Genomic DNA, 19,851 nt, shown 5'->3' with positions numbered 1-19,851 from the left:
GGCTTGAAGAGCTGCGGCAGCCCTGGGGGGCTGGGGGGCCGCGGGCAGCCCCCAGCCCTCCTGCCAGCCCCACCGCAGCTCGCCGCCATGCAGCCCGAAGTGAAGTGCTTTGATTCACCAAGCTTGGGAAGGCGTATCTTAGAAAGCAATTAAGAAAAATATCCAGATCTCGTTATTACTGTCTGCGTGCGTATATTGTGAGTGCCGGAGACCGAGCTATGTGGCTCTTCCAAATGGGCGTTTTAAATATTAACATGTAGACACTCTACGTCTTTGCTGCAAGCCTGTTTGGTTGGCAGGTGTTTCATGGGATAATAAGAACATCTGCAATAGCAGAGGAGTTTAGAGTTACAATGCAAGATTTAAATAGCCACTATCAATTTTAGAATAGGCTTCCGTGTCAGCTCAATGTTAAAGTGCTCTTTTTAATTACGAGCGCTCTTTTTTCCGGAGAATGCGTGCAATTAAATGAAACAGGGTTTTCCTGAGCTTTGTGGTCAATATAGACCGAGCAAAAAGATAAACCTACATCCCCACCTCAGGGACTTGGAAGTCTTGTGGCACGTTCGGGAGCGCTGCAGTAATTGTTTTCCGACGGCTTTAGCCACAGAGGAAAAAGTCTGTTTCTGAAGTCATACTTATTTCAGAAAACTGGTAAGACTTTATATTTTTCTTGCCTGAACTGCGTGCTCTGAAGTTAATCAGGAGCGCTGACAAGCAAAACGCCCTTCAGCTGCTAACCTAGTTCCTAGCCTGCAAATTTTATGCATACGGAGAGAGTGCCTGCAGTTCCCCGCACGTTAAAAGCAGTGAGCTGGTTTTCTTAAGCGTGCAATCAGTGCCGTAGTTACATAAAACAGTTCGTCATTTCTCTACTCTTTGGACTTCCATTAATTTTGTATGTAGGAGCGCAACCAATGGGAATTATGACCCAAGCTAGTCCTGGGCCGGTGCAGCCCTCATACAAGTTCAGAAGTCTTTTCTTTTGGTCAGAAATCTTTTCTTTCAGGCAGAAATCTCTCTTCCCACGTGAATAACGCCCTCCCCACCACCACCCCTCGAGCCGTTCCACTACCCCCGTGCCCGGGCTCCCGCTCGGAGGGTGCTGCCCATATGGCGTCCCCATGTACGTGTGCCATATAGGGCAGACTGCAGAGCAGGCAGCGAGATGCTGCGTGGGGCTGCGGTGCTCTGGGGGAACGTGTTTCTATGTATTTGCATGTATATTTTCTCTATATATGTGTATATATTTTCTATCTATATTTCTATCTATATTTCTATATATATGCATATATTTTCTACATATATGCATTTCTATATATTTCCTTACACATGGCAAATCCAATGAACTATGACTAGAGGTTTCATTTTACGCAAAGTCTATTGCTAACTCCGATATCGTCATTAATTTGTTGGTTTTTTTTTTTTTTTCATTTTCTTCTTTCTGTATGATTTTTATTTCCCCTTTATTTGTTTATTTTGAAACAGGACTTGAGAAAGGAAGCCAGTACAGTTTCCAGGTGGCTGCCATGACAGTGAACGGGACAGGGCCCCCCTCAGACTGGTACACAGCAGAAACACCCGAGAACGATCTCGATGGTAAATACATCTCTCTTAAAAGCTGTTGTCTCCGAAAACCTTCTAGCGTGTAGCCGAGGGGTGTCACTGCGGTGGCCACCCAGGCCATGATTAGGGTGCCCGGGGTCTAAAAACCCACCAACGGTTGTTTTCTTACACTCCCGGATCCCATTTGCCTCCAGTTGTGTTTCTCTGTTGTCACCAGGACCAAGGAATCCAAAGCCTTTATTAAAATAAATCTGTGCCAGAATTGAGCTCCTGAGCATCACGGCCATTTGCAATGATACGGTGAAGTGACTCTAACTTCATAAATAAGGAGGGTAATCAATCGAAGAAACAACGAAAACAATGCCAACGATCCTAAGAATTCACCAAGCAAATATTCAAATAAGTCAAATCCTGTTTCCCAGCCTTTTGGGTTTTTTTTGCAGATGTTAGAAATGCAGGTTGGCAACGAAGCTGAATAATTAGTGAAAGATGACGGGCTGCAGGTACCCGCAAACCGTGGGCTGTGTAAATCAGTGCGGATGCTGACACAATAGGGAAGAAAAACACCGAAATGAAAGGGTTAGATAAAATGTCTGGAATATTTGAAGTAGTAAAGGAATAAAAGGAGAGTAATGAAAAAGTCTACCTAAAAAAATTAAACAGTGCAAATCAAATGGAACAAAGAATCTGACAGATGGAAGTCATGGCCAAGCTATAGACAATCCGTGAGAAGCAAATGTGTAGTAGAAGGGAGATGAATAGAAAATAAAAGGAAACTGATGAAAATTGCTATGATTTTTAAAACAAAATAAGTCACCTAACAAGGATCAAAGGCAAACTGGATGAAAGACTAAATAAATAATCAGTTTAAATGCACCACAGTACTTGATGTTGCCTTTCTTTTGACTGCCCGGATTTCCTTGTGATCTCAAAACCAACCCTTGCAAATTGAAGTGTTTCTGCCTTCCCTATGTCCAAACGCAATTTTCCAGCGGAGCAGGAGCGACTGCCGTGCATGGCACACGAAATGGGAGTACCCGGTACCTGCGGTTTCTCACCGAGGCTTTAAAGAAGACACGATGCTTCTGGACACCTCGTAACTACACCAACAGATCACAACGTGCCGCGGTGCATGACGATGCCTTACTAATTACGCTTTGGCTGGGCAGCGGTTTGAGAAATGATGTTGTTAAGGTGCAAACAGCTGACTTTTCACCGGCGAGAGCGAAAGCCGTGTTCTGAAGGCGCCGCAGTAGGCAGAAAGGAAGTCACACGTTTGAGCGCACGCGTTTTGATCAGCGTTTAGTACGCGCGGCGTTCCTTTGAAGGTTTCGTGCCCAAATACACGCGGGCATGTGAAGACGTTAATCAAGTAATCATGGGGGGCTCACGCTGGAAGTAGGTGCGTGCAAATAAATTCAAGCAAAGCCATTTTTGTCCGTGTATTGTATTTACACGCATTTGCATTTGCAGTAGCGATGGATGATCCTCGTGAAGCCGCAGCGGCCTGAAGCTGGGAATGCACCGTGTTGCATCCTAGATGCAAAAGCTCTGATAAACCCTGGGGAAAAATCTACTTATTACTGTAGTGATGCAGAGTCCTGCACGGGTCAGCTAACCCAGGGAAGGCTGGAGCACAGGCTGCTAACTGCAGTCCCCTCTCCGCTGCTGCGGCGAGCGCAGTCTCTCTTGCTCACACTGGAAGCCTGGTTGGCATCAGCAACACGAAGACGAACAGTATCCTGGAGAACGGTGTCAACTCCCTGTGGATATTCATTTTAATTAGTGTGTTTTGTTAAAGTGATTAGAAATCCAAACATAGCTGCTTCTTCAAGGTTCCCTAGAAAGCTCGCGTGCCTTTACTGACAGCTGGGAAGGCTTTAAATATTTATTTTCAGCCTGAAATTTTGCGCTTTAAAAAGGAAAAGAAAAAATAAAATAGAAATTGAAAGCAGTGCTTTCCCCAAAGGGTTTGATTTTAACAGCTTGAGCAAGGATACAAGAGAACCTCTGATCAACTTTGCAAAGGTATCCTCCAGGAAAATGGGCTTAGGATGCTTGGTTTCTGATTACTGCATTGAACAGATGGAAGCTGTTATACATATTAGATAGTGATATAGTTTAGCTTCAGCTCTAAATTAGTGCTTTAAGAGCATGACAAGCTAGACTGCTCTCATATTGTAATTTATACTGAAAAGCGATGGGGGAAATAACGTGAACAAAATGGGATGAGTGAAAACTACCCTTTGTAAAACACACATCTTCGAACGTCTAAAAAATTGCTGCAGTGACCCAAATGTAAAGCATTTTTCAAGTTCACCAGTGGAATTAGGGACCTTTAAGCAGCACGAAGCGCAGTATTCCCTGGGTGGAAGACGCGGGTGCTCGAACCGTCATGTAAAAACGCGGCAAAGGACTGAGGCACATGTGGGTAGACCTGGCATCCCAGGAGGAGGTGTCACACCAGGCAGTGACACGGAACTTCAGCTTCCATTTCCTGGGAACCTAACTGTCCGTCAGGGAGGGGAGTAAGAAATGCAGCGTCCAGAAAGCTGGTGTCAAGGGCAGATGCACTGAGGAACTCTCCTCCTGCGTGCCAGGTGCTGGTCTGTGGGGCTGGCCGACATCCACAGCTCGCGCGTCTGAGCACAGCATTTGCTTACAAGTACTCAAAGATTTCCCTCCATGAGAGCAAGTGATAAACTCTTGGTGCAGATAAGAGGGGGGGGGCTCTAAATTTGGCTCATCTGGGACTTAGGATGAAGAAGTCTTTTGGCACTTCACGTAGCAGAACGGGATCTCAGGGTTGCTTCTCCGTAGTTCCGGCCCTGTGGTCAAGCCCAGGAGACGCAAGCGTAAGCGTGTTCATCCAGAACTGCAAGGAAAGAGCCTGACAAAGAAAGTAGGAATATGACATGCATGTTTCAATAAGAGATTTACTCTTGGATATCTGAGTGCTGGGACGCTGAAGATCAGCAGAGCCGTCCAAAGGCTGAATGGGCCAGTTCCCAGAAGAACTGGTGGATTTAGATGTTTGGCTGTGTGTAATGTTTGGCAGGAATCCTTACCGTGGAAAACGTGCTTCGCTGTAAAAAGAACCAAAATGTATTTTGTTTGAGGGGAAAAATCTGACTTTTAACTTCATACTTTGGCTTGGGAAATACATGACATCAATTCTAATATTTAGGGCTGTTTCAGAATAAGAAGAATGATTTTTTTTCCGGAACATGTTGGAAAGTAAAGCTAATTAAAATGTAATTAAAATTGTTTTATACAGAAAGCTGAAGCAAAAAAGTGCCTCTTAAAAAAATAGCCGTGTTTATGAAACTTTAATATTTGAAAAGAAGTTAAAAAATGTTGATTCCCTCCCAGCTTCATTTTAGAGACTGGGTTCATAGAAGAGTACAAGTTAAACTGCCTTTTGCTTTCTGAAACAAGAAGTCATGATTTCGCTCTGAAACGCATGAATTATAGCTTAGAATTGTTTGAAATAAAGAATGGGAAATGTTTGAATAAAGTAGTTTTCACCGCAACGGCTGCCGAGAGGTATCTGTACTGAATTGAAATCCCTGTGTTGTGTCAGATGTAGAAATTATCGTTTGAAGGCAATCGGTTCTTTGAATGCTCTGATCTCTTTTGCTGCCTGAGAATTGCTCCTTCTAGGAAGCGCGAGGAATTGCGGTATTGCTACGTGATCCACCTTCTCATTTCAAGGCATTAAATTGTTATTTTGTCTTTGGGGCTTGTAAGAACTGCTTCTGTCGCTTGTTTTTTCAAACAGCGCTGTTCGGGAATAGCTGCTCAAGAAACTTTGGCATCTGCATTAAAACAAAGTTTGGGAGGGGAGTGGGGGGAAATGGCACCTTAACGTGACTTACCGTGGCACTGCTGGTGCGATCTGTTTCTTTGTGTGAGTCGCTACTTTTCAGTGAATTTCCTTCAACCTTTAAACAAGACCCATGCTTTGCAATTTTAAGGAGTTGAATGCAAAGGACTTCTAAAGTTGCTGGGTGTTTCAGAGTGGTAATGTACCGATCAGGCTTCTCCGAAGGTGCAGCAGGTTTTCAGAGGACTCCAATGCGTTCACAAGAATTCATCTGGAAGCACATAAAAGACCAAGGGCGCATGTCTGGCGCTGCTTATTGAAAAGGGTTAATTCTTCTTTATACTACCTTTTCCAAGGTTTACAGTGGGAATGCTTCACAACTGCGAAGTGTCTTTTGTTGGAGTTTACATCATTTTTTATTAATGTTTTTTTCTACCCTGTCCTTCTTGCCTTCCGTATAAGCTTTCATCTATTATATTGCAAGCCTTTTTATTGGGGAGAAATAGTAACTTGTCTCTTTCTGCTCTCAAAAAGACAAGCTACTGTGCGGCTCCTCTGGAGAGACTTGTGATATGGTAGTTATCGGGTAAACTCAAACAAAAGGCATCTCCTCATCTAACCTAAAATTAGGCTTGTAGAAGGCAAATAGACTTCAAGTGATTAATTACTACTTAAAATAATGAATTTTACCTGGGAATACCTGTACATCAAATATCTTACTCTCTTATTCCATTCATGAACCGTTGATGTAGCAGCTTCAAAGCAAGACATGCATGTCCAAGAGTCAAAATTCACTTCTTGTTTTCATGCAAGAGAGATTATTGCCAGAATATACTAGTATGTTGCTAGCAAAAGAAAAACCTTTTTGTTAAATAATCTGTGAGCAAAAAGACAATCAGCTGTCAGGATCCTGCCGAACTTGCAAATAGACCAAAGAAGACAAAAGTCGTCCAACTGGAAATTCTCTTGCAGGTCACCGTTCGTTTTCCTGCAGCGGTTTAAATGTCTCTTGTAGCCTTATGCTACAGCTGGAAAGCACTAGGAGATACTCTGTTTAAAATAGGATGAGGCATGTTGGTGCTCTTGGAAGGGAAGGATGTAGCTCAGAAATGAAATTGCATGTAAGCTCTGCATGTAACTCGGGGGCACCTCATTGGGGTTTTTTTTTGCACAGATATTTTACTCTAAACTCAAACCTTATGAACAGTAGAACTGAATGAATAGAATATTGATTTTTTTTTTTTTTTTAAATCCCAGAATCTCAGGTTCCTGACCAGCCAAGCTCTCTTCATGTCAGGCCCTTGACCACAAGTATCGTCATGAGTTGGACTCCACCGCTGAACCCAAACATTGTCGTCCGTGGGTACATCATCGGCTACGGCGTCGGCAGCCCCTATGCTGAGACTGTGCGGGTGGACAGTAAACAGCGTTATTATTCCATTGAAAATTTGGGTAAGTAACTGTTTTCATTCATTTAATTTCATGAAAAATGTACCTCTGAGATGACCCTATTTTTGTAGGTTTATTTTTCGGGCTATCACCGGTGCTTCGTTTAAATGTTGCTTTCTTAGGCTGCATTCCATTTTATATTTGGTCTTACCTTCAGAACTCTGGGTACTCTCAAACCTGTCAATTTTCTTTGATCAAATGTTCATTTTGTTCAGTAGATCTTATTAAGTCGTGTGCTCCTAACACTGACTCCCACATGTGCAGAGAGCTGGACCTAAAGACGTTATTCCGCGGGCTGGCCCCCCGTGTTTGAATTTAATGGCAATCACAAAACTCCTATTTTATGTCTGTCAAAATGGTGCCGAGAGAGAGGTGGTTATTCATTATTCATGGCACAGCCTCTGTGACAGTTCATCGAAATTCTGGGCATGGTACGCAGGGAGCTGGATCCTTCCAGTGGTGACGGACCGTTCTCTTAGCGCTGGGAAAACAGTTCGAAGTTTAAAGGAAGTCAAAAAATTTAACGGTTTGCTTGTCATTTCTTCTTCAGCACCTTTATTCCAGGTAAAAATGGTAAGTTTTCTGCTTAGTAATCTGGGAATGATCAGATGTTACAGGAAGATTCGTTAACTCGGTACATGAGGGGTGCACAGCTCAGCTAGTTATCTCAATTCTATAGAGCCGAAACTCGCTGCTATCTGGGGACTCTTTGCTTTGGAATTGGTATTTTATAGCACCATGAAACTGCGTCGTCCAACCTTCTTGCTGTTTCCTTGGGGAAACCGGGGGACTAGAATAAACTGGTTTTACTGCTACTTCGTCAAACAGCTTCTCTCTATCCAGATGTATATTTCATGATATGGTTATTTGCAAAAAGAGCCATGCAGAAACACTCCCAAATGTTCAGTGGTTTCTACAGAAAAAGGCAGATTTGGTAATGTTTTGTGCAAGCGTGATGTTCCTATGCAAAATGGAGAGATGTCTGACCAGAGTATGGGGGAAATTTTGTGGAATATAAAGATAAGAGCTATTACTAATGAATGTGTGCGTCTAATAACTAATGGTCAGGAATAAATGCAAATAATTCCAAAGGGATTTACATTCTCCCAAGCCTATTTGAAGTTGTTTCATGTCTTTAATGAGTTTTCAGTTTTACTGAAACCACAACGTCCACCACTGGTGACCCAGAAGTACTAGAAAAGAAAATTATATGGACAGAGCTATCTAAGCCGACGTGCTTTGGCAAAAGCAAAGGAGGAGATGCCTCGCAGCGCAATTTTATGGGGCTCCAAATGATCAGCTCTCCCTAAAGGTGCCTCGATTGACAACCGGAGGAATGTCTTGGGTTTTGTGAAGCTTTAGTGTTTGTCTTCCTTCATGTCTTAAATGACCAGTAAATATATTTGCTCATGGGACCTCTGACAGCCACTACCATCAGGTGGAAGGTATTCTAGGAACCACTAGCAGATACAAAAAACATCTAATAGCGTGGTACTTGTGGGAAGCTGATGGTCTGCTTCAGCTACTGGAAATGTTTCTGTGGATTAAAAAGCTTCTCCTCTATTCTTCGCTGTGCCGACAGGCCGAAGTACACAGAAGGTCCAGCAAGTCAGGGAGGATGATTCACTAATATACTTTAATTAGAGAAGTAGCACTTGGACATCTAGAAAATGTCAAGGAACTGTTTTGAGTGCATCAAATAGTCACAAATAATTCAGTCACTCCAATCAGGGTTAGTCTTTTTTGCTGAATGTCCTCCAACAGACTGAGATTTCATGGAAGTTGTTAATGATTCCAATGGAAAGTATCTTTTCAGTGTAGATTTTTATGGTTTGATTGCAAATATTCAAAATGTGAGCAGTGTGGCTTAACCATCATTGTCCAGATAAGCTGCATGTGTCTGGTCCCTGCTTGGACAAGGACTTTGGTCACAAATCCTGACGTGCGCATTTTGAAGTCGACTTCTTTGAACATTCCCATATACAACTTTGAAAATCAATTTCCATGAATGATTGCGCTAATTAAATTCTGTCATTTAACTATCCACTGAAAATGAACCCCAGAGGGATGTGACCACGGGCCCAGAGAAAGCCGTTAAAGTATTAGAACAGTTGCCAACACTTCCTACATTATTCACCTACTTTATTAGGAACCATTACAAGAGAATTGCACAAAATGATGAGACAGAATTCTTTTCCTAATAAAAACACTGTTTTCAATAAGGTTGTGAATCAAAATGTGCTGCTGGCAGGAATAAGGGGGAAAAATATTTCCTAGATATTACGCAGACTCATCCCACCTGTTGTAAAATTTCCTATTGAAGCTCTGCACAAGGGGTATACATTATCTTAAAAGTAATATGCGAAAGCAACAATGAGGTCTGATACCTAAATAAATTATGAACTTCAGTGAGTTTTCTCTCCCCTCCGAAGACCTCATCCCTTTTGATCATCACGGCTTTCAGCGATTGCTTCCTCTTGGCTCCCCAGCTCCCCTTTGTCTCGTTAGACAGAGACTGCGGAGAGGTCACCCCGCTTCGCCTCAATCCAGCCTGTGATGTACGTAGCTGAAAAATTGAGTTTCTGCAGCTTGCCGAGTTTCGCTGCAGTGCTGCTTTTTATTTCCCCTTTGTATGCTATTTTGAAGCACACTGCAAGCCTATGTATCATTTCCATTCTAGAGCGGTAGAAATGTTCATTAAAGAGCAATCAGATTCGTTTGACATCAGCTGCCATTCAGAAATCCTGCCTGATTCTCATTTACGGTCGCCGTTTTCACACCCAGATACCCAAACCCAATAATCCAGGTCCACGTCAGGCATTGTTTTATTGCTATAGGTGCTGTAGGCCTGAGAGGAATGGCGGTGAAGTTCTCCTCTATTAAAACTCGTGCCGTAGTGGGTAGAACAGGGGTGTGAAACACCCTGACACCATACGTGTGCGCATACATGCATGACTGAACTTTTTCCTGGGAACAATGTTCTTCTTTCTGGGTTCAGACCTGCACAAAAGCATCTCCTGGATGTCTTTCCAAAGACCTTACAGTCGGGAGATTGAGAAAAGGGATGCGCCTGAGTGTTGAAAGCGGGAGCTAACAGCCTCCAGGCTGGCCCACGGGCTTTATTCCCTTCCCAGAATCAGCGAGACGGTTGCTCTGGAAATTCCTGCCTTTGGAATCCCCCTTTGTCTGGCGGTTCCTGCCGTAGATGTGCGATAGGGTTGCTGTAGCAATTCCGGCTTGTTGGATGTTGTTCCTCATGGTGATATCTATGCGTGTTTTGTTCCTCCTGGTCATTGCTGGCCACCTGCACACACACCCTAGGAATGCACGTGGTTGAGTACGACTGTTACACAGGTCTGGAAAGACGGTAATTTATTGCAGTTTGTATTTTTACGTGAAACTCTGTAACTCTAAAATCTAATCCTAAATTGCTTCCTAGTACTACAAAGTGAATCATAGAATCATTATGAAGGTTGGAAAAGACCTTTAGGATTGTCAAGTCCAACCATCAACCCAACGCTACCTTGTCTCCTAAAGTCGAGGCAGAGTCAGAAACAAAACGTAGCGCGTGCTTTAGGCTCAGGACTGATTACCATCTCTGCAGCCAGGTCATAGAGAAGATGGTAGCTTTACTTATGGTCGTGGTATGTCAGTGAAACCTTTGCGATAGGACAGAACTAATGACAAACTCTCTGACCTACACTCTAGAGAGTTTATTTATTTCACCCAACTTCAGATGTTTGACTGGGTCACCTGAGTTTGAGCCATATCAGCCCGTGTTCCTTCTCTAGTCCATCAAGCAGGAAAAGACAACGGCAAGGATAGGTCAGCTCCACCATCTGCTTTTTTCTCCCTGTTGACCATGGTGGATGTCCGTAACGGTAACTTAGCCACAGTGTGCGTTGTTACGCGTAAGGATTTGCCATTCGAGAGCGAATTATGAAAGTCCAAACGTCTCTGCACCTTCAGTCTGCTGCTAATGATCAACTAAAAATGCTTTCTGTGTAGTACGTACTGGTTTTGGATGGGAGTCAGATATCGACGTCTCTTTAGAAATCCTATTAGACACGTCGCTGCACCTTCGTATTCTTAAATACTTTTAAAACTCTGCTTGAAAGTACAAGGCTTGGAAGCGACGGAGGATGTCCTTAAGCAGATCAGCCCTAGGGGAAGGGTAGAGACCTACACGCTCACAGAGTGACCTGCTTTTTCATTCCTTCCCTCTTGGTAATGCAAAGGTGACACCAATATGCACAAGTCATACAGCAGCTTTGCATCACTTTTCAGGTACTTAATTGATTAGTTCCTTCAAGCAAAACTTTTTAAATGCCAGAATCAGCCTGCGCCCAAGCCGCTACCGCACTTGTCTGAGTAGTACACTTCAGCTGCTGAATAAATCACTTCAAAAACCTGAAGAAAAGTACTCAGTCCTTCATAACAGTGATTGAGAACTTTATTCTGTACGATGATCATCCTGAATGCAACTATATGGAGGTAACACTTGTACTCTAGAGTGAATTAAATAGAGTGATTTTCTCATGACTGAGTGGTCCCATTGCCTTGGAGACACTCTCCACAGGTGCGGAAGAATATAAGAATATCCAGAGACTTCAGCTTTGTCAGTGAAGAATTTGTTGTATTTTCTTTCTGCAGCGTATGAAAGATATCTGATGTCAGTCTCATAAATTTCAGGAGCAAGCATCCCCTGCTCTCATTCAACCTTTTCTGTGACAGCGAAATCAGTGCTTGACTGGCTCGCCAATGAATATTTCTAACAAGGAGACTGACTTTTAGTGAGCCACTTCATCTTCTTTCTTTTCTTTATTAATATATTTTTTAACTCTTTGCTTCTGTTTATAAATGGCAAGGTTATTGGCTGATTAATGGTGGTTTTAACAATGCTGGAAGATTCACAGATGCCAATTCTGATCTTTTGCGCATAAGAAGTAACGATTTCTGTACTGATCTGACCCAGAAGGCGTTAAGCATAGTAATGAACCGACTGGGCTTATCTCCATGGAGCTTTGTATTAAAGCTTACTCATGAAATAGAAGTTTAAAGAAAAAGGGAAGATGCATGCCAAGGAGATTCCCCTTTACCGATTCTGCAGACATAAACCCCAAAATATCAGAAATACCACGCTAGCTGTCATAATTTGCATAAAACTTTCAGTAGATCATAAAACCGTATTTTTAATTGACGTATTGGAAAACCGGAACATGGTAAATTCGTCAAGTGTCTTCCAATATGTCAACGACATTATTATGTCGTCCTGGGATATTTTGATAAGTCAATCCAGAATATTTTAATAACTTATTGGAATAAGAGAAAGAGGTAGGAGGCTGACAAGAAAAGGGTGGTGGGTGGGCATCAGGGGGCGCAGAGGACGACCATTAGCCTCCCGTTGCTGCACGCTGTGGCCTCGGCCTTTGCTCTACGTTAGTGACATCCCAACAGCAAAAAGGCTTTAAAAAAAGCATTCGAATAGGGACAGCAGAATAATTGTGCTGCGGATGACGGGGTGTTTGCGCCGCGTGAGAGAAAGCAGAGAGGTGCAGGTGTGAAAACCTGAGACTCAGTTTTAAGCTGGTCAGAAAAAGGAATTCATAGAATCACAGGAAGGTTTGGGTGGGAAGGGACCTTCAGAGGCCATCTGGTCCAACCCCTCTGCCATGAGCGGGGACTTCTTCAGCTAGAGCAGGTTGCTCAGAGCCCCGTCCAGCCTGGCCTTGAGTGTTTCCAGGGATGGGGCATTCCTCTGGCATTCATAATAATACTTCCGCTGCCCTAAGTTTTTCCCTGAAAAAATATGTGTAAAAATAACTATTTTACAGATATTCAAACCATTTAAAGGCTAAATACGATGGGAAAACTCTACCGAATTCCAGAGTCTTACAGAAACGTGGACTTTTTTCTTCAGACTCCATCCCGTCCTTCCCCCTTACATATGTGAGACCAGAAGAACAAGGTGTAATTTTAGAAAGTTATTAAGTACAGTTGCCTTTTTGTGCCCTAAGAAAAAGCTACATTCATCTCCTGAGCATGTAGGCATTCGTATGCGCGCTCTTGAAAGAGTTGATTGGGAAGCTGGAGTGCATGCCTTGAAATATTATTTCCAAGCCTCTTTTTAACTCGAACCTTTGATCCTCCTGGCCCAGCAATGAAAGCAAAGTGTGTAACACGCAGCGAGATCTAGCAAAGACTTTTCAAAGTTACTCCCTCTCCTCCCATCAAGCCTGAAGCTACACACAGCTGAAAATTTTAAGCTCTGAAGAGGAAATCTAATGGATGTGAACAATTTCTGCTTAATTAGTAGTTTGGAGAATTCGAGCTATTGTATGAATAATAAGAACGTATTAACAACTCACACCGGTAAGTCATTTTCTAGTGCTGGAGGGGGGTGGATGGTCTCCCCTGGTTTATCCGGCCCGACATAAGGGGCTCTATAGGACACGGCGAGAGATTGGCAGCCGGGGCGCTTTTGTCTTTGCACACCTTGACGCAGGTGTGACTGTTCAGGTGATGCCCGAGTGTTTTGGAGGGCACAAATGTCAAACTTTATGGATCCCTGTGTTATTCAAGGAATAAAACTTAAAAAAAAAAAAAAATGAAAAACCCAACAATTACAGGTGACAAGAAATGAATATAAAGCTTTTAGATCTGAATTTATATTTTAACAAACATACCAGTAGGAATACAAAGGGTTCCATCAAAATCACCTTCATCTTAACTGCGGATCAGATTAAATTTGATCCTTATGCATAGACGAGGCAAAAAAGCATTTTGTTTTATTGCAAAGGGAGAGAAAGAAGGTTCTTCATTTTCTTTAATCTTTGCAGATGACAGTTGTGGATTATAACAAAACACATGAAAGGGAACCAAAAAGCTTTTTAATGTAGTTTTGGGTTGTTTTCTTCCCTTTGCATTTTTAATACAAAATGGAGCAGTGAAAATCAAACAAAAATATGTTAAATTTTATGCATCTCACTGTTTCCCTCACGGATCACATTAAAGCACAACACTAACAAGTAAAGGCACTTTGAGACTCCAGGGACTGTTCATTGTCTTTCTTGCCTTTGAACGCTGACTGTCATTTAAAGAGTGCTGCCATTTCTGCAAATACTTCATGCAACAATTTTCTTTCATTTCTCCCTGACTTTGCTTTGCTTACGGAGTACGGAGAAATCGCTCACAAGCCAGGGTCGCTTAGATCCACGCGTGATTTACGTTCCGGACAGATCTTGCATAACACCCCCAAATCAGATATCGTGTGGATTTTAAGAGCATCCTCACGTGAAAGGGAATTTTAGCTTGCCGAAGTGCCTACGGGTAGGAATCGGCTCACACGCTTCACTCCAGCTGACTTTTCTGTAAGACGTTTTAGTTTGTTTACGCCTCAATTCTCCAGCTGTAAAAAACAGCTAAGCAGGCTTCCCCGACAAAATGTTTAGGAGCTATTGACAACAGATGGAACAGAAGAGCTGACTATTTCTCTTCTTCGTGGGTAAAGAACAGAATGCCTAAGAGTAACTCTTAATCCCAAATTATGATATAATACAGATAGCCAAGATTTTCTTTATATTCATTCATCAACAAAAATAAAAATGGAAGCTTTATTGCAAGGCTTAACTTTCAGGGAAGAGGACGGGCGCGACATCGTGCTTTGCCTGCTTGAGTGTTACTGGTATCTCAGCCGCGGACGCCAAGATCAAAACAGCTAAGTGACCCGGGCTTACAGATGCGCATTTGCTTGGATGGAAGACTTACTTTTTTGCAAAAGAAAACACAACCTCTCCTCATGGAGCAAATTTCATTGTTATTTTTTTGTGTACGAGTGCCTGAAGAAACCTTGCCCACACACAGATTAACCCTACTGGTACATTAATGGCGCTTCCTCTGATGACGGAAAGCGTCTTGAGTCACGGCTGTTCATTTTTTATTCATTTGTCCATATGTCTTACACTTCATTTTCTGCTACGCTACTTTATTCTTCCTGAGTTTGGCTGCATCCGGAACATCAATAACAAATGTATGGGATACACGTAGGGATTTTTTGTTGTTGTTTCGCATCCCTCCCGACACAGAGTGCACTGAGCTTGCGATGCACCACGGGAGTTGTAAAGGTTCACATCTCCGCAGGAGACAAGACCTATTTCTAAGCATGCTCAAAATTACAGCCTTCCCTTAAAAAAACAAAAGCCCTGCACGCTTTGTTATAACGCACCCAGGACAGAGCTCACAAGAGAAATCAGCAAGCAGGCGTAATATAGGATGAGATGACATCTGAAAAACAACTGTAAATATGGATTTGCTGTTCATCTCCTGAACTGCATTAAAATAAAAGCACTTAACAGATTCTCATTATAAATTCTCTTTGCTCCGTTAAACACCTTCCCTAGTGTTTTAGTAGTTAAATGTCTCCAGAATCAGCCTGAGCACCTATAAATACACGGGCACCCCCAGAATAGTGAGGCACATCATTGTCATCCGGCTGCAGGAACCTGCTTTGATGCCATGACCTTCACCAGTCCCACCCCAGGGTCACCTCCTCCCTGCGGTGCATGGCGCGCCCACCCAAAGGCACCGTGGCTCCAGGGTAGGTCTATGTTGACTTCTCGGGAGGATTCGCTGAGAGATGTCTTGCCAAGACACGGCCTGTGAGAAGATAAGGAGGTCTAGTTGCTGAAGGATGCTGCTGGAGCTCACGCTGCAGCAGCAAAGTCCCAGGTATTGCCACCTAACCAGATATTGGGATGGTGGCCGGAGGCCTAGTTTATCATCCAAAGAGCCAGGACATGCCCTCAACCCTTGTAACAGATTCAATGGTGAGTTTGGATTAAAAAGTACAGGTTAGGTTGTATTTGTTTGAAGGGTAGATGTGTAGGAGCCCCCTCTGTCCCTCGTCCCTCACATCTCCGTGAAGCAGATGGGCAGAACTAGGCTCCTCGGGGACAATTTTCAATTAACTTTAGGACCTATATTAAGCATGTCTGCCTATTAACATATGTTTACTCTTTGTGCTGCAGTAGTGCCCAGAGGTTCGAGATGAGATTGGGGTTTCGTTGTCTAGTTAATATAGAAACATATTGGAAGACTCTACTTCAAAGAGCTCCGAGGCAAAAACTAAAGGAAATGGGCGGGGGGGGAAGTTAATACCGTAGGGACTGACTGAAGACAGACAAAAACCAGTGATTTGACCATTTCTTGAGAAGTTTGTGACATACTACGGATGTGAACAAGTGAAACGAGTTTCCACTGTTCTCTATATTCACTCTCCAAACACGTTTTTTTCCAAAGAGGGCTTCAACACTTGGCGATTTTCCTAAGACAGAAGTTTCAGATTTGGATGCTTCAGTCAGAAATCTACATTACCCTTCCGGATCTGAAACAGAAGGAATAGATTTTCAGGAGATACTAATACTCCTGATGCTTAAAAAACATGTTATTTAGCTGACTTTGTTTAAACACCGGCTGAAACCTTTTGGCGCGGAAAAAATGTGCCAGATTTCCAAAACTTACATTTTTGGGCTTTCCGTTCACAAAGACATTATCAGGCCCATCCTCGGTAACCTGGGAAAACGCCTTCTTGAATTTTACAGCTTTTGGTAAGTTTAACTTCATTGAACGAAGTCCTCTGTTATTATGGATTGCGAGAAGATGTAAATACATGCTAATTCTGTTGTGTCAGAGGAAGGACGACTCACTGGTAGGTCTCTTATTTTATTAAAAGCGATCATGAGCTCTTTATTACCCATTTTAGCCTTTCTGATAGTGGCTCCTTCCCAAATTACCTGACGTATTCGATGAAATAACATCACAGAAATTATCTCCTCATCCACCCCTGAGATGTAGCCGTTGCTGATGTACAAAATGCTGGAAGGAATAAAATAAAACTGCTTTTCTCTGGCTGACAACGTGGGAGAAACTAATTTGGAGAATTTCACCGTGATAGTCTATTCTAGTGGAATATTTATAGTTAAATTTGCTAGTATGATTAAAAGTGGTTTTTAATTTTTTTTTTTTTAATCTGGATATAATTTCCCTAGATTGTGCTCAAATCTGCTTCTAATTTGCTCTCCAGGGAAAGTGTATGTTGTCCAAGAAGCGGAATACATCACTTATTGTTTCTTTTAATAGGGTTTAATCTGCCGGCCATTAGATGCCCGGTGGATATTTGTAAAATCAGAGGCAAGACACCTTTATTTTTGGGCTGATGGTAGTGTCTGCACAGAGAAGGCCAAATCAGCCCAGGCTTCCCAACGCCCAGGCAAGACACTGCTGATGCTCTAATACCACGTGTGGCACGGTGTATTATGCCTGGGTATCTGGCTAGCCCTGCCACTGCAGCTCTCGAAGCACACATTTATTTAGTCGTCTGCTAAATGCAGAATGGTTTCTCCAAGGTCTGCCCCAGGCGCCCTCCCTGGTGAAGAGATTCCTCCTAAATTTGCAGAGAAACCCCTCCAATTCCCTCTGAGCTGTCTCACACAGCAGGATCTCCAGCAGGAACTCCACCGGCTTTGGACTAGTTGCAGACTTTATTTTAAACTGTGCTTTGGGCTCCTTAATGGCTTGTAGGGTGGTTTCCATTTTCCTGGGAGCGTTCCCCAGCCCTGGCAGTCTGGACAACCACAACCTCCAACGCTCCGTTTCAGGTCTAGGTTACAAAAGAAGTATGTTACATCTGACTGTGATGTTGGAGGTTCTTTTCTCTCCTGATTTCTCAGAATTCAATAACCCCTGTCTGCAGAGTTTATACTTCAATCTGACATTTGTCCTGTAGATAGATTACCTTTTCCTGGCAATAAACTAATGTTACTAGGTCTAGGACAGATACTGGTGCTATTGATTACTAGGTGTAATGTTTTCACAAACCCAGACCAGGAGTAAATGAGGCTGTTCTCTGCTTGCTTTTGGAGATAATTGTGAATGACCGCTTTTCTACCCTTTAGAGGATCTTTCAGCATCAGTGGCACTGGCAGGACACACAGGGCATAGATATCATTCTCTTGAAGACCTTTCCTCTTGTAAAAGGGCATTTCCTCCAGGAGTTACGCTGCTTACAGCAAAATCTAGCATTTGTGTTTCCACTCCTTTCATTGCTAGTAAAGGAGTCTGTGCTTTTGGTGAAGCAAAGAGCAACAGAGAGGACAGAAGGGTCCTATGTCAGCAGCTGGCTTAGAACTGCCAGCTTCCTGCTCTCATCATGTTTATGTGAGCAGGTATTAATTACCACAGAATTACTTAGGTTGGAGGGCATCTCTCGAGTCATATGGCCCAAGTCTTCGTTCAAAGCAGGGCCAGCTTCGAAGGTAGCTCTGGGTCACACCAGTGTCATCTGCAGCCGACTTCTGAGCCCCAGCAAGGCTCTCTGGACCCCCACCTCAGTGCTTGCCAACCCTCATATTTAATTTTTTCCTGATAACTAATAAGAATTTCTCTTGCTGCAAATTCCGCCTTGTCCCATTACTGCAGGATATTGTCAGGCCCCACCTGTTTTGACAAGGTATCTTTGTTTCCACTTTGTCTATAGGGAAGCCATAGCTCCTCATGATGGACACCTTACTACCGTCTCTGCCATCCCAAGGGCAGAATCCTGTAGCCTGCAGTTAAAACCAGCTTAGTAATGGGTAAAGGAGAAGTAAAAGATCTTAGAAAGCTGCCATCTGAGTAAAAGATGAGCACGTTATTATACTGTACTCATAGGTACGTGCTGACGCTCAAGCGGGGTAGAAGGGATCAGATCTCAGTGAGCTGCTACTTCACTTTTGGTTAGGATCGGGAAAGGCACTGACAAAGGTGTTGGGAGAAGATTGCTGAACGTATAACTTTATTGTTATTTTGTTGGCTACACTGCATCAGAAGTAATTCGGATGTTTTTAAGTGCAAGACAGTAGCTCTGGTAGCTGGTATGATGGGATGAGCAACCTTTTCATGACCATCAGAAGAACCCATCTTCTCTTCGGCTCTCCCAGGGTACCAATCTGTAGAGCGCTCTGCGTGTCCCTCGCGTCAGGTAATTGTTAAAATGGAAAATGAGAAGAGGACTTGAGAATGAATTTTTATTTGAGAGAGAAAGGAGCTGCTCTGGAAAATCAAGTGAGAGCGCTGCTCTCTTTCCAAGTAGTTTAACACGAGGAGCTTTCCTTGGATTGGAGTTCATGTCTAGTTGCCCAGCATTTATTTTATAGTTTGAAACGGAAAATAAATTTTACATGAAAACTCAACATTTGTCGAAAGACCCAATGTAACAGCTGTAGATAGGTCACAGTTTTACCTGTGAAAACAACAGCATCACAATTTTCCCTGTAAAAATAACTGCGGTATCTACAGTATAACTGTAGTAGCTACAAAGAAGATGGAGACTCCCTTTTTACACGGAGTCCCATGGAGAGGACAAGGGGGATGGACACAAGCTGCTCTTGGGGAGATTCCGATGGGACACCAGAGGGAAATTTTTCACAGTGAGGACAGTCACCGTTGGAATAATCTCCCCAGGGAAGGGGTTGGCTCGGCCACGTTGGGCACCTTCAAGAGTCATCTGGACAGGGTGCTGGGCCATCTTGTCTAGGCTGGGCTCTTCCTAGAAGGGTTGGACCAGATGATCCCTGAGGTCCCTCCCAACCTGGGATTCAGTGATCTTGAATGAGTTGCTATTTGTTGATGCTTTTCTTTCCAGTAACAACATCTGTCAGTAGAAGAAATCCATTTTGTTCATGGTTAGTTTGAACTTCTTGTCCTTTCTTTTTTTTTTTAAGTTGAACTGCAGAACACAACTTTATTTCCAGAGCATGTTCCACACCAACACTGACGTGGGGATTCTTGGCTGATGCTCTAATTAAAGCTGAATTCTTCGCTCAGCTTCTTCAAAGGCAAGAAGAGATTTCTTCTGCCGGAAAAAAAAAGCAAGCATGTAATTCTGTCCTTCTCCTGCTCCAGAATAGCAAATACAAATGGCAACGACGTTGTTATAAGTGGAGAAAAATTCAGAATTTACCTCTGAATTCTGG

The 19,851-nt window shown here is 43.0% G+C and overlaps 1 protein-coding gene across 1 annotated transcript in view; it reads left to right on the top strand.

Annotated features, from left to right (window-relative positions):
- Positions 1-19,851, top strand: part of DCC (DCC netrin 1 receptor) — a 607,752-nt gene that overhangs the window by 507,732 nt on the left and 80,169 nt on the right. Inside the window, exons 14-15 of the mRNA XM_064438237.1 lie at positions 1,489-1,599; positions 6,650-6,844. Of these exons, the coding sequence (XP_064294307.1) occupies positions 1,489-1,599; positions 6,650-6,844 (306 nt within the window). The remainder of the gene's footprint in view (positions 1-1,488; positions 1,600-6,649; positions 6,845-19,851) is intronic.

The sequence above is a fragment of the Phalacrocorax carbo genome, chromosome Z (genome assembly GCF_963921805.1).
Source record: "Phalacrocorax carbo chromosome Z, bPhaCar2.1, whole genome shotgun sequence".
Taxonomy (NCBI): domain Eukaryota; kingdom Metazoa; phylum Chordata; class Aves; order Suliformes; family Phalacrocoracidae; genus Phalacrocorax; species Phalacrocorax carbo.
This window is presented reverse-complemented; position numbering and strand designations above follow the sequence as displayed.